This window comes from Hylobates moloch, unplaced genomic scaffold (genome assembly GCF_009828535.3).
Source record: "Hylobates moloch isolate HMO894 unplaced genomic scaffold, HMol_V3 SCAFFOLD_19, whole genome shotgun sequence".
NCBI lineage: Eukaryota > Metazoa > Chordata > Mammalia > Primates > Hylobatidae > Hylobates > Hylobates moloch.
Window position 1 is genome coordinate 23,739,204 of NW_026652294.1, and position 13,162 is coordinate 23,752,365.

The 13,162-nt window shown below is 49.7% G+C and overlaps 2 protein-coding genes across 4 annotated transcripts in view; both read right to left on the reverse strand.

Annotated features, from left to right (window-relative positions):
* Positions 1-1,876: 1,876 nt before the first annotated feature.
* RRP7A (ribosomal RNA processing 7 homolog A) lies at positions 1,877-4,137 on the reverse strand. Its single transcript, XM_032137769.2, has 2 exons — positions 4,049-4,137; positions 1,877-2,196 (listed from the first exon to the last, which is right to left on the reverse strand). Exons 1-2 carry the CDS (start codon positions 4,119-4,121, stop codon positions 2,045-2,047), a joined length of 225 nt encoding a protein of 74 aa, XP_031993660.1. The 5' UTR covers positions 4,122-4,137; the 3' UTR covers positions 1,877-2,044.
* A 1,691-nt stretch (positions 4,138-5,828) lies between these two features.
* POLDIP3 (DNA polymerase delta interacting protein 3) overlaps positions 5,829-13,162 on the reverse strand; it is a 30,936-nt gene continuing 23,602 nt past the window's right edge. For 2 of the 3 annotated variants that reach the window (XM_032137766.2, XM_032137765.2), the window contains 2 exons: positions 9,620-9,686; positions 5,829-8,081 (listed from right to left, as the gene is read on the reverse strand). In XM_032137766.2, coding sequence (XP_031993657.1) covers positions 7,904-8,081; positions 9,620-9,686 — 245 coding nt within the window. In that variant the 3' untranslated portion in view covers positions 5,829-7,903. Of the gene's footprint in view, positions 8,082-9,619; positions 9,687-13,162 lie in introns of those variants that run through there. The other variant, XR_004245268.2, reaches the window with a different exon arrangement.

The window sequence follows — 13,162 nt, forward strand, 5'->3', positions numbered from 1 at the left end:
GAAATATGGCTTCGTGGGAAGGGAAAGACCTGACCGTCCCCAAGCCCGACACCCGTAAAGGGTCTGTGCTGAGGAGGATTAGTATAAGAGGAAGGAACGCCTCTTTGCAGTTGAGACAAGAGGAAGGCATCTGTCTCCTGCCCGTCCCTGGGCAATGGAATGTCTCGGTATAAAACCCGATTGTATGTTCCATCTACTGAGATAGGGGAAAGCCGCCTTAGGGCTGGAGGTGGGACATGCGAGCAGCAATACTGCTCTGTAAGGCATTGAGATGTTTATGTGTATGCATATCTAAAGCACAGCACTTAATTCTTCACCTTGTCTATGATGCAGAGACCTTTGTTCACGTGTTTATCTACTGACCTTGTCTCCACTATTATCCTATGACCCTGCCACATCCCCCTCTCCAAGAAACACCCAAAAATGATCAACAAATACTAAGGGAACTCAGAGGCCGCGGGATCCTCCATATGCGGAATGCTGGTCCCTGGGCCCCCTTATTTCTTTCTCTATACTTTGTCTCTGTGTCTTTTTCTTTTCCAAGTCTCTCGTTCCACCTAACGAGAAACACCCACAGGTGTGGAGGGGCAACCCACCCCTTCACCTATGCTGTGACTGTCGGGATGATGGTTGTCTGTGGTGGAGGCAGCGGGGGTTCTGGGATGTGCTGCTGTGTCTCCACCTGGGTACTGACTACACAGGTGTGTTCTGTCTCTGGGATGCAGCGAGCTGGACACCTGCCACTGGGGCCCTTCCTGGCACACATGCTGCACTTCAAAAAGGGTCAGAACTCACACCCCCTCTTCTACATGCTTCTTTTTTTCTCTAAGTTTAGAGGAATCTTTTACAAATTAGGGTTTCTTTTTTGAAAACAAATCCAGCAATTTCCTTGGCCAGGGGCGGTGGCTCACGCATGTAATCCCAGCACTTTGGGAGGCTGAAGGGGGCGGATTACTTCAGGTCAGGAGTTCAAGACCAGCCTGGCCAACATGGTGAAACCTTGTCTATACTAACAATACAAAAATGAGCCGGGCATGGTGGTGGGCCCCTGTAATTCCAGCTGCTCGGGAGGCTGCGGCAGGAGAATCACTTGAACCCGGGAAGCGGAGGTTGCAGTGAGCTGTGATCACTGTGCTCCAGCCTGGGCAACAGAGAGAAACTGTCTTAAAAAAAAAAAAAAACAATAAAATAAGAAAACAAAAAACCAGCCAGGGCAACAGAGAGATGTTTAAAAAAAAAAAATTAAGTTATGTTTGAATAGAATTAGAGGCACTTTTTATTTTCTTATACTTTCCTACTTTTAAATTATGGACATGTACAATCTGGAAGAAAACACGTAATTCAAACAACTTTGGGTAATATGTAAAAATGCCTTGCGCTACTTAGGATTATACTTTTTTTTTCCTTTTTTTTTGAGAAAGAGTCTCACTCTGTTGCCCAGGCTGGAGTGCAGTGGCACAATCTTCGCTCACTGCAACTTCCGCCTACCAGGTTCAAGCAATTCTTGTGGCACAGTCTCCCAAGTAGTTAGGATTACAGGCATGCGTCACCACGTCCGGCTAATTTTGGGGGCTTTTTGGGTTCTTTTGAGATGGAGTCTCACTCTGTCGCCCAGGCTGGAGTGCAGTGGTGCAATCTCGGCTCACTGCAACCTCTGCCTTCCAGGTTCAAGGGATTCTCATGCCTTAGCTTCCCGAGTAGCCAGGACTACCTGCGTACGCCATCATGCCTGGCTCATTTTTTGTGTTTTTTAGTAGAGACGGGGTTTCACCATGTTGGCCAGGCTGGTCTTGAACTCCTCACTTCAGGTGATCCGCCCGCCTCAGCCTCCCAAAGTGCTGGGATTACAGGCATGAGCCACTGTGCCTGGCAGGATGATTATACTTTTAAAGACATCTTTAAAAAGCCAGTTTCCTGACTGGAGATCAAAGTAGCCCTCTTGACACTCTCCTCTGGGGCTCCCATTAGCTGTGTCCGTCTCACCACCAAGGACTTGGTGGAGGCCATGGGAGCCCCCACCTTGAGCCCACAGGTCTCCCAGACACTAGCTCACCTCTGTGCAGTATGGGGGCACATTGAGGACAAAAAGAGTCCTCTTCTGAGACCAGGTGGACTTGGTGCCTTGTCGAACGCCGTGTGCTGTCACATAGAGGTAGTGAGAAGCCTGTTGCTTTTCAGAGAACTTGACTGGAATAGCTGGAAAGGAAATGGAAGGGGAGGGATGGCCAGGCTACCCTGAGCTGAGGCCAGTGAGACACTCACACAACTTCCTTTCTCCACATCCCTGTCTAGTCCTATCTGTTCATCGATCCATCCATCCCTTCACCAACCGCCCCCCACCCTACCTTTTGGCAAAGCCTGTGCGGGCTCTAAGAGTCTGCCCAGGAGGGCCTCCCAAGGCGGTGCAGAGAGAGAGAGGCTAAATGGGCAATGATTACAGATGGGGGCGCAATGAGAGGGAAGCTCGAACCCTGCAGCTCTTGGAGTCAACACCAAAATCTTAACCATGGCTGAAAGCCCCGTAAGACCCTGCCTGCCACTGTGACCTCTTCTCATACCATCTTCCCCCAGCACCTTGGATTCTCCCTGTTCCCCCGAGTACACCAGGGCCTCACACATGCTTGAAAGAGTGACTCTGTAGGCTCAGACTCAGACCACGCTACACCGGTTCGGCCAAGAGATCTTTATTGGAGGCAGCAGGCTAGGCTGGGCAGGAGACAGAGAGAGCGGTGGAGGTTTGCTTCTTTTATGCCCAGGAGGGCTGCGTGGGTTGGGGTGGGGCTGAAAGCGAGGCGGGAAAACACCTCTCTCTGATTGGTTTTTCCTTTGGCGGGTTTACATTGAGGAAGAAGAACCCGGAACCAGAGCCATTAGGGTGCTCTTGTTACCTAACAATGCTCGCCTCTCTACCTGGCGTGTCACCCTCTTCCCTCCCGCTAACCTTCAGGTTTAGCTCAAACCTCGCTTCTTCAGGAGAGCCTCAGCATCACCCCCAGCCCCTCCTGCCAGGTCAGACCCCACTGCCTGTGCCTTCACAGCTTCTCTTAACAGTCTGTAAGCTATATTGATGAGATTCTTTGGTTAATCGCTGGCACACCCGTGACTGTAATCCTCATAAAGCTAGGAACGGCTGCTATTTTTCTCACACCTCCGTCAGAGTACCGGTTGGCATAGAGCTGCGGTCCCTGAACTCAGGAAGCTCAGTTGCAATAACGGAGAAGACAATTAACAAGTAAGCATACAGCAAACTTATATCAGTTATGAAACAAACATTACAGGGTGATGGAGTGGCAGAGGTCTTCTTTCCATAAGCCATCACAGATGGCCTCTTTGAGGAAGCAACATTAAAGCTCAGACCAGAAACGCCACTGTGCAACAAACCGGCACAGCACGTGCAAAAAAACCCAGAGCGGGAAAAAGCATATTGCCTCAGAGGAACAGAAAGAGCTTTAGGTCAGCACCAGCCAGACCACGTGGCCCACACAGGTTAAGCAGTCTGGTTTTTGTTTTAGAAGCTACCTGATAAAGCCACTGGAGGGAATGCAGTGGGTGTGGGGCCTATCATGGGCGTGTCAGACATGATCTAATGTAAATGGCCTTAAAAAGAACGTTCTGGCACGTGGGTGGAGAACAGAAGCAGGGGCAAGAGAAGAAGGAGGGCAACTGAGTAGGAGGGCCTATAACAGCCCGGTAAGAGCTGATGGGGGCTGGACTAGGAGCAGAGGCGATTAGAAGCGGATGAGCTCACCTGGACAAGCGGGTGTGGACGGAAATGGGTTTGCCCTGGGTGAGAGTGTGGACAGAGGTGGGCTCACCCAAGGGAAGCGTGGACCAAGATGGGCTCGCCCGGGAGAGTGGGCAGACAGAAGGAAGCTGCGTGGGTCCTCGGGGCCCCGGAGCCTCAAGACCTGCCGAGCCTGGGGCCAGGGGCCACCTGGGCTCACACCCAACTGCGCGGCCGCTCCTGGGGACCCCCGGCCGCCGCCAGCCCCCAAAAACCTCCCGGCGATGTTGGCCGCCCCCGGTCTCGCGTTCCGGAGCCGCTCACCTGCGTAGCACGGTGGGCTCGGGATACGGTCCTCCGGGTCCCGCGCCGCGAGCTTCCTCCTGCGCGCCGCCATCTTACCACCTGGGAGCGCGGGGGCCGCCGGGAGTTGTGGTTCGGCGCCGGCGCGAGCACGTTTTCATAGCGCCTGCCCCGCCCCCTCGCTGCAAGCCCGCCTCCCCAGCCCGGCCCGCCAGGGCCCAACCTTCATCCGCTGAGACAAATCAGCGCGCGAAAGTGGGAGCGAATGTCACAGAGTTGATCCCGACCAGTCACGAGTGCGAACTCAGCTTTCCACTCATGCATTCACACGTTGAATAGGCAGTGTGAGAGAAATCCAGGATGGCTGCTAGGTTTTCAGTCGGAGCAACTAAGAGGATGGTGTTGCCATTGACTGAAATGGGAAGACTGCCGGAGAGGGGCCAGCTTAGGGAAAATCGAGATCAGTTCTCTGTGGGCCGTAGTGAGATGCTCATTAGGCCACTCAGGGGAGATGTCAGGTGGGCACTGACAATAAAGACTCAGTAGTCAACTATTTTTTTTTTCTGCCGTCTCACTGTGTTGCCCAGGATGGAGTACAGTGGCATGATCACAGCTCACTGCCACCTCTGCCTCCTGGGCGCAAATGATCCTCCACTTCAGGCTCCTGAGTAGCTGAGCTAATTTTTCGTTTTTGTAAAGATAGGCCTTCACTATATTGCCCAAGCTGGTCTCGAACTCCTGAGCTCCAGTAATCTTCCTGCCTCAGCATCCCGAAGTGCTGGGACTAGAGGAATAAGCCACCATGCCGAACCGATAGTCAGCTATTTTTTTTCTTTCGAGACACAGCCTCGCTCTGTTGCACAGGCTGGAGTGCAGTGGCGTGATTTCACCTCACTGCAACCTCCGCCTCCCGGGTTCAAGTGATTCTCCTGCCCCAGCCTCCTGAGTAGCTGGGACTACAAGCGCCCACCACCACGCCCCTCTAATATTTGTAATTTTTAGTAGAGACAGGGTTTTACCACGTTGGTTAGGCTGGTCTCAAACTCCTGACTTCATGTGATCTGTCTGCCTCGGCCTTCTGAAGTGCTGGGATTACAGGCATGAGCCACCATGCCGGCCCCAATAGGCAACTTCAAATGTGGTGTCAAGGATCCCAGAGAATGTTCCAGGCACAGGAAATGGAGAAGTGGCCATCTTTAAAAGCCTAGGCCCAGAAATGGCAGAGTCACATCTGGTCAAAGTAGTAACAGAGCACACTTGGGTTCAGGAGTGGCACAGGAGCCCACCTTCTGAAGAGAGGAGTATCAAGTAATTTGCATCCCTGGCAGGGAGCAGTGGCTCACGCCTGTAACTCCAACACTTTGAGAGGCTGAAGCAGGAGGATCACTTGGGCCCAGGAGTTTGAGACCATCTTGGGTATCATAGCAAGAATCTGTCTCTATTTTTTAAATAATTAAGTTGCACCCCAAATGTTGAAATCCCTGCAAGATTAAAACCCTTGGCTGGGCATGGTGGCCCACGCCTGTAATTCCAACTTTGGGAGGCCGAGGCAGGCAGACCACCTGAGGTCAGGATTTCACGACCAGCCTGTGCAACATGGTGAAACCTCATCTCTACAAAAATTAGCCAGGCATGGTGATGCTCGCCTGTAGTCCCAGCTAACTGGGAGGCTGAGGTGGGAGGATTATTTGAGTCTGGCTGCGGAGGTTGCAATGAGCTGAGATAGTGCCACTGCACTCCAGCCTCGGCAACAGAGTGAGACTTTGTCTCAAAAAAAATAAATAAATAAATAACTCAAAGGTAGGAATAACAAATGTTTATTCAGAAATGGTTAATACATAATCACCCTTCATCTCTTAATGCCCCTTCCTCTCCTCCTGCACAGGAGACACAGATGGGTAACATAGAGGCATGGGAAGTGGAGGAGGACACAGGACTAGCCCACCACCTTCTCTTCCCAGTCTCCCAAGATGACTGCTTATAGAGCGGAGGAGGCAAACAGGTCCCCTCAATGTACCAGATGGTCACCTATAGCACCAGCTCCAGATGGCCAAGTGGCTGCAGCTGGACTCAATGAAACTCTGTGACAACCAGAAGATACCTGCTTTGGGATGAGAGGGAGGGTAAAGCCATGCAGGCAGGATATTTACCGTCCCTACCCTAAGCAGAGTGCAAGCAGTGAGCCCCCTGCTCCCAGTACCTGAAAAACCCGGTCCTACTGCCTTCTGGATGCTCTCTTGGGCCAGGAAGGGTAAAGTGTGGGAGGAATGTCTTCCAGCTGCTAACGAGAAGTCTGCACCCACTTGAAAGGGTTAGGAGAATAAAAAGCAGCATTCTTTAAAGAACTGGAAGTGGAGCACCACCAGGCCCCTTCCTTGGGACTTTCCCGGACTGGGCAGCCTCAGAGCCTGCACACTGAAGCTGGGTTCAAACCCTGGGTCCTTCCTGCCTGACAGACTGACCTCTGGAAACATGAGTCTCTGGTTTTTCTTCACTGGGCTAGCCTCAAGCAAATCTTGGGAGCTCTGAGTGTCTCCGGCATGCGCCTTTCCCAGCACTTGCTACTGATTTTGCAGAGCTCCCAGAACCGTGCTCCCCAACTGGCTCCAGCTCTGCCAGCCTGGATTCCCTTCACTCCCAACCAGCAGGGGAGCACTCAGTGACACCAGGGACAACACTGGCCAGGTCATTCAGGGACTGCCCCTGGGCTCTAAAGTTTTGTCCCAACTGCCTGCGCCTATGCTGGGGAAACAGCTTGCCTGGTAGAGCTGCCCTGCTCCCTTGACTCCTCCTCTGCCAAGGCAGGAAAATAATCCTCTGGTCATGGATAGATGGGTCACTCACATAAGTGGGAACAAACAGTGCCCCTTGGTGGCAGCCAGATATATGCCTCCAGGCATCCCTGACCACTGTCCTGTAGACAACTGAGGCCAGAAATGGAGAGCCAGGAGCAAACTGACCTCTTCCATTCAAATAAGCTCCAAACCCACAGCATTGCAGAATGGGAGGCTGAGCCTTTCAAAGGCTCAACCAGAAGAGAGCTGGCGGCTACACAAAACCAGGGTGTGGTAAGTGCCAGGCGAGGTGAGAACCAGGAGGGCTCACAACACAGCCCCCTCCCAGCAAAGACACCCAGAAGGGAAAGAGAGCTAGCTGGAGTGGGGCATTCAGCACAACTCAAGAAAAAGGGAAAGGTGAACTCTGGAGAACTTCCTCTGGGCGGAGACGACTCGGGACTCCAAGCCAAGAGCTTAGACTCTTCCCAGCAGTGCAGCCTCATCCTGCCCTTGCCACTAGTGAGGTCTGGAGACACTGGGGAGAGGACAAGAGGCCTGAGACCTGCTCCCCACCTAGGCACCTCCACTGACAAGACAGGAAAGGCACAGCTCTCAGGCCAACCTGGCTCCTGTCAGGACACCACGGCTTTCCATACCCTCTGTTGTTTGAAAAGCTTAATACACACAAAGGAAAGGCAGCCCCTCGGCCCCTGGAAAAAGCAGGGTCCTTCAGACAGCCCCCGCGCTGCATCCCATGGGGCCACAAGAAAGCCACCCAGAGAATTCAGTGTACCATTTCCAGATAAGAAATCAGCTTGGGGCTGAGGCTGGGGGAGGCACACACTGAAAAACACAAGCCTACCTTGGCGATGAGATGGAGAAGAAACATACTACAGGAAACGTTAACGTAGAGAGAAGAGCACAGGGCAGAACACAACACAGAAAGGCGGGTCCCATCCAGTGAGGAAGCTCTTTACCCCTGGCAACCCTTCCCACAATCAGGGGTCTCCAGTCCGATGGCCCAATGGTCATAAGCTTTGCCTTGGGGAAACAGAGCCACCCTCCTCTGCCCCCACTTCTGGCTGCCTCACTCCCCTGCTCAAAGCTTGATTTTGAATTCTGTGGGCTGCGTGGTCACAGAGGCCCCTGAGGACTTGAAGAGTGCCTTCAGGATGGTGTCAGGGTCCACTTCGGCAGGGGGGTTGGAGGAGGAGGCAGAGTTCACCCTGCGAGGCAGCTCGCTCTCCTTTTTCACTGATGGGCTGTCACTCAGCCGCCTGTGGAGAGCAGAGAAGGGTCAAAAATTCTTGTCAGTTTTTCCTTAGATGGGGAGGGGACCCACCATTTACTGGGCATCTGTCATGAGCTAGGCACTGGGTGTAACACTTTCCATACCCCTTCATCTCATTCCATCTTGCAGCAAACTCAATCACAGCTCACAGTAGCCTCCATCTCCTAGGCTCAAGCAGTTCTCCTGCCTCAGCCTCCTGAGGAGCTAGGACGATAGGCGTGTACCACCATGCCTGGCTAATTTTTAAAAATTATTTGCAGAGACCAGGTCTCACTATGTGGCCCAGGCTGCGTTTTTCTTATTTACTGATGAGAAAATGGAGACGCAGGCAGTGCTCTATGTTCTAGGGTTTTGTGGGGTTTTTTTGAGACAGAATCTCCCTCTGTCACCCAGGCTGAAGTGCAGTGGCATGATGATGGCTCACTACAGTCTCAATCTTCCAGGCTCAAGCGATCCTCCCACCTCAGCCCCCCACGTAACTGGGACTATAGGTGCATGCCACCACACCTGGCTAATTGTGGTTTTAAGTTTAGGAAACACTGCATGTTCCTTCTGGATGGTAACATATATTAGCATATTACACAATCTGAGAAGCCCAAAAGTGAAACAGATGTAATTCTGTTTAGCCCAGTGCTTCCCAAACTTATTAGGTTACAAGACCCTAAGAAATATTTCTTATTCCTAGAACACAGTTTAAGAACTTATCCAAATCACATAATTCATTACCCAGGGTTCAAATCCTAGTCTTCTTAAATCTCAAAGTCTATTTCAGGCCTGCCCCACACTATCCCACTCACCCTGACAAGTCTAACCTCCTCCCTGGTATCTGCTTCCTTATCTAGAACGTGAAGTCCTCACAGTCTCAACATTTTATGCATCTCAGGCTTCAAAACATCCCTCAGTCCTGGGCCAGGCATGTATACTCAGCTGTGTGTAACAAAAGCCTTCAATGGCTTCCCATTGTACTTAAAGCCAAATCCAGCTGGGCGTGACGGTGTGCGCCTGTAGTCCCAGGTCCTCAGGAGGCTGAGGCAAGAGGGTTGCTTGACCCCAGGAGTTTGGAAACCAACCTGGGCAACACAATGAGACTCTCAAAATAACTGAAAAAACAAAACAAAACAAAAAAACAAACAAAAAACCTCATTAAGGAACAAAATAAGGGGTAGCATCTGGCACTGTCTCCATCAGAGCCAATCATGAGGTGGAGTTCTGTGTTCCCGGGATGATGCACACAGCTAGGAGACCCAAGCAGCCTCCCCCTCCACCTTCCACTCAGATGTTTCTAAATCAGAAGGCTGAGAATGAGATCATAATGCTAGCCTCCCTATAGGGTCAACCCCTGGGGAAATGACAAAGCAAAACCATTTTGGTCAAGTTTAAGCATTTGAAACGACCAGCTGCCATTAGAACAGAGGAAACGGAATGGGGGGATGAAGGGTAGCTGTGATGCAGGCAGTTTACCCATTAGAATAAAAAGAGATGGACGGAGCTCCCTCTCCCCAGCACCCCGCCTTTGGAACTCACAGCAGGATGGGCTGGTCTGAGGTGATAACATTCCCATTCATGTGAAGGTTGCACTTCATCGGCTGCCCTGAAAAACCAAAGAAAGAAAAAGGCTCTGCTATGAGACCTCAGCTCCTCACACAAGAGGACAAGGGCTGTACCTCCATTATCAATGGTCAAAGCACCCACCACTGGCAGTTCCGGCTCCACAGATGGAGATGGGGCTGCTAGGTTCCAGTCAAGCCAAACACTAAGAAAATCCCAGGGCGTGAGGAAACCTCAGCAGTGGAGCACCAAGAGGCAAAGTGGCCACAAACCTTGCTTCATACAGGCAGAGATGAGTGGGAAGTGAGGGAGAAACGAGACTCAATGTGAAGCCATCCAAGTAGTAAGGGAAAAGGTTTATGCTATCAATTTCAGTGAAAAGATGATCAAAAGCATTACGTACAGGCTTCTACTCTGTCTACAAACGATGGGAAGACCACACTCCCACTGTATACCAAGCATAACATGTGTAATGGTAATAGCACAAAAAAGAGGAAGAAGGAACAGGGCCATGTGGGAGTAACATTTCCATATCTTACTCGAGTAAAGTTAGTGCATACATCATTAAAGTAATTAAAATATTGGGAAAAAAATGTGAAAGAAAAGCCACTGAAGAGGAACAAAAAATTAAAATAGGGCCGGGCGCGGTGGCTCACGCCTGTAATCCCAGCCACTTTGAGAGGCCGAGGCGGGTGGATCACGAGGTCAGGAGATCGAGACCATCCTGGCTAACACGATGAAACCCTGTCTCTACTAAAAATACAAAAAATTAGCTGAGTGTGGTGGTGGGCGCCTGTAGTCCCAGCTACTCAGGAGGCTGAGGCAGGAGAGTGGCGTGAACCTGGGAGGTGGAGCTTGCAGTGAGCAGAGACCACGCGCCACTGCACTCCAGCCTGGGCAACAGAGCGAGACTACGTCTCAAAAAAAAAAAAGTAAAATGGAAGAAATAAACCTAATTATCAATATTAAATATGAATGCATTAAATAATCCAATCCAAAGACGGATTGTCAGATTGAATTCAAATAAAAAAAAACCAGTAAGATCTAACTATACACTCTCTATAGGTGACATATTTTTCTTTCTTTCTTTTTTTTTTTTTTGAGATGGAGTTTCGCTCTTATTGCCCAGGCTGGAGTGCAATGGCGCCATCTCAGCTCACGGCAACCTCCGCCTCCTGGGTTCAAGCGATTATCCTGCCTCAGCCGCCTGTGTAACTGGGATCACAGGCATGTACCACCACGCCTGGCTAATTTTGTATTTTTAGTGGAGATGGGGTTTCCTCATATTGGTTAAGCTGGTCTCAAACTCCCAATCAGGTGATCCGCCTGGCGGATTACATGCGTGAGCCACTGCGCCCAGCCTAGGAAACACATTTTTACAGTCGATGAGAGAAAAAGATAGAAAGTAAGAGTGGGCCAGGCATGGTGGCTCATGCCTGTAATCCTAGCACTTTGCAAGGCTGAGATGGGCAGATCACTTGAAGCCAGGAGTTTGAGAGCAGTCTGGCCAACATGGCAGAAACCCCATTTCTACTAAAAATACTAAAAATTAGCCGAGTGTGGTGGTGCACACCTGTAGTCTCAGCCACTCAAGAGGGTAAGGCACAAGAATCGCTTGAACCCGGGAGGAAGATGTTGCAGTGAGCCAAGATCACGCCACTGCATTCTAGCCTGGGCGACACAGCGAGACTCTGTCTCAAAAAAAAAAAAAAAAAAGAGTGAACAAAGATATATCACTCAAATACCAACCCTAAGAAAGCTGGTCTTTTACTTATTAGCTGTTAGTAATATAAACTGAAATAGACTTTAAAACAACAAAAAAAGTGACTAGAGGTAAAGAGAGATTTAAATTTGAATGAAGGGTCAATTCATCAGGAAGAAAACAATCAAACATATATGCAAGTTAACAACAGAACCTCAAATATATAAAATAAAAATACACACAAGTGAAAGGAACAGATAAACAGTAATAAAGATCTCGCCGGGCGCGGTGGCTCACACCTCTAATCCCAGCACTTTGGGAGGCCTAGGTGGATGGATCACTTGAGGTCAGGACTTCAAAACCAGCCTGGCCAACACGAGGTCAGGAAATCAAGACCATCCTGGCTGACACAGTGAAACCTCATCTCTACGAAAAATACAAAAAATTAGCTGGGTGTGACAGTGGGCACCTATAACCCCAGCTACTTGGGAGGCTGAGGCAGGAGAATTGCTTGAACCTGGGAGGCGGAGGTTGCAGTGAGCCGAGATCATGCCACTGCACTCCAGCCTGGGTGACAGAGGGAGACTCCGTCTCAAAAAACAAAACAAAACAAAACAAAACAAACAAAATAAAACCTCAGTATTTCACTTTCAATACTAGATAGAACCAAGCAGATCAACAATGAAACAGCACTTAAACATTACAAAGCAACAAGACATAATAGACACGTACAGAACATTCCACCTAATAACAAGACAATCCCTATTTTCCTTAAACACTCATAGAAGAAAAGAAAATCTGGAAAATTCGTGAATATATGGAAATTGAAACAATCCTAAATAACCAATGGGTCAAAGGAGAAATCACAAGGGAAATTAGAAAATAATTCAAGATGAATGAAAATGAAGCCATGATGTACCAAAACATGGAATGCAGTTAAAGCAATGCTTAGAATATATAGCTGTAAACGCACATACAGTCATGTACCATTTAACCATGGGAATACATTCCAGAGTGCAGTGGCACGATCACAGCTCACTACAGCCTCAACTTCCCAGGCTCAGGTGATCCTCCCACCTCAGCCTCCCCAGCATCTAGGACTACAGGCACACGCCACCACGCCCAGCTAATTTATTTTTTGAGACAGGGTCTTGCCATATTGCACAGGTTGGTCTCAAGTTTCTAGGCTCAAGCGATCCTCCTGCCTCAGCCTCCCAAAGTGCTGGAATTACAGGCTTGAGCCACCACATCCGGCTGTACGGCATGTTATTCTACTGAGTACAGTAGGCAACTGTATTTGTACATCTAAACATAGAAAAAATACAGTAAAAATATGGTATTATAATGTTATGGGCCTACTGTCATATATGTGGTCTGCTGTTAACCAAAAAGTCCTTATACTGCATATGAATACATTAAAAAGCAGAAGTAAAAAAACCTACAGAGGCCGGGCGCGGTGGCTCACGCTTGTAATCCCAGCACTTTGGGAGGCCGAGGCGGGCCGAGACCAGGTGAAACCTGTCTCTACTAAAAAAAAAAAATTACCGGCTGGTGGCGGGCTATGTATCCCACTACCCGAGGCTGAGGCAGGAAAAAAAAAAACCCTACAGAATGAGAGAAAATATTGGTAAATCACTTATCTGATGAGGGACTTAAGAATATGTAAAGTACTTTTACAACTCAATAATAAAAAAGAACCTAATTAAAAAGCAGACAAAGATTCTGTACAGGCATTTCTCCAAAGATAGCCGGGCACAGTGGCTCATGCCTATAATCCTAGCACTTTGGGAGGCCGAGGTGGGCAGATCATCTGAGGT

Excerpts from the sequence above, each read along its gene's own strand:
- RRP7A (XM_032137769.2), bottom strand. The coding sequence starts at position 4,121 with ATGGCGGCGCGCAGGAGGAAGCTCGCGGCGCGGGACCCGGAGGACCGT. Across the intron at positions 2,197-4,048 it reads GAGCCCACCGTGCTACGCAG|CTATTCCAGTCAAGTTCTCT; the intron begins GTGAGCGGCTCC and ends TTTCCTTTCCAG.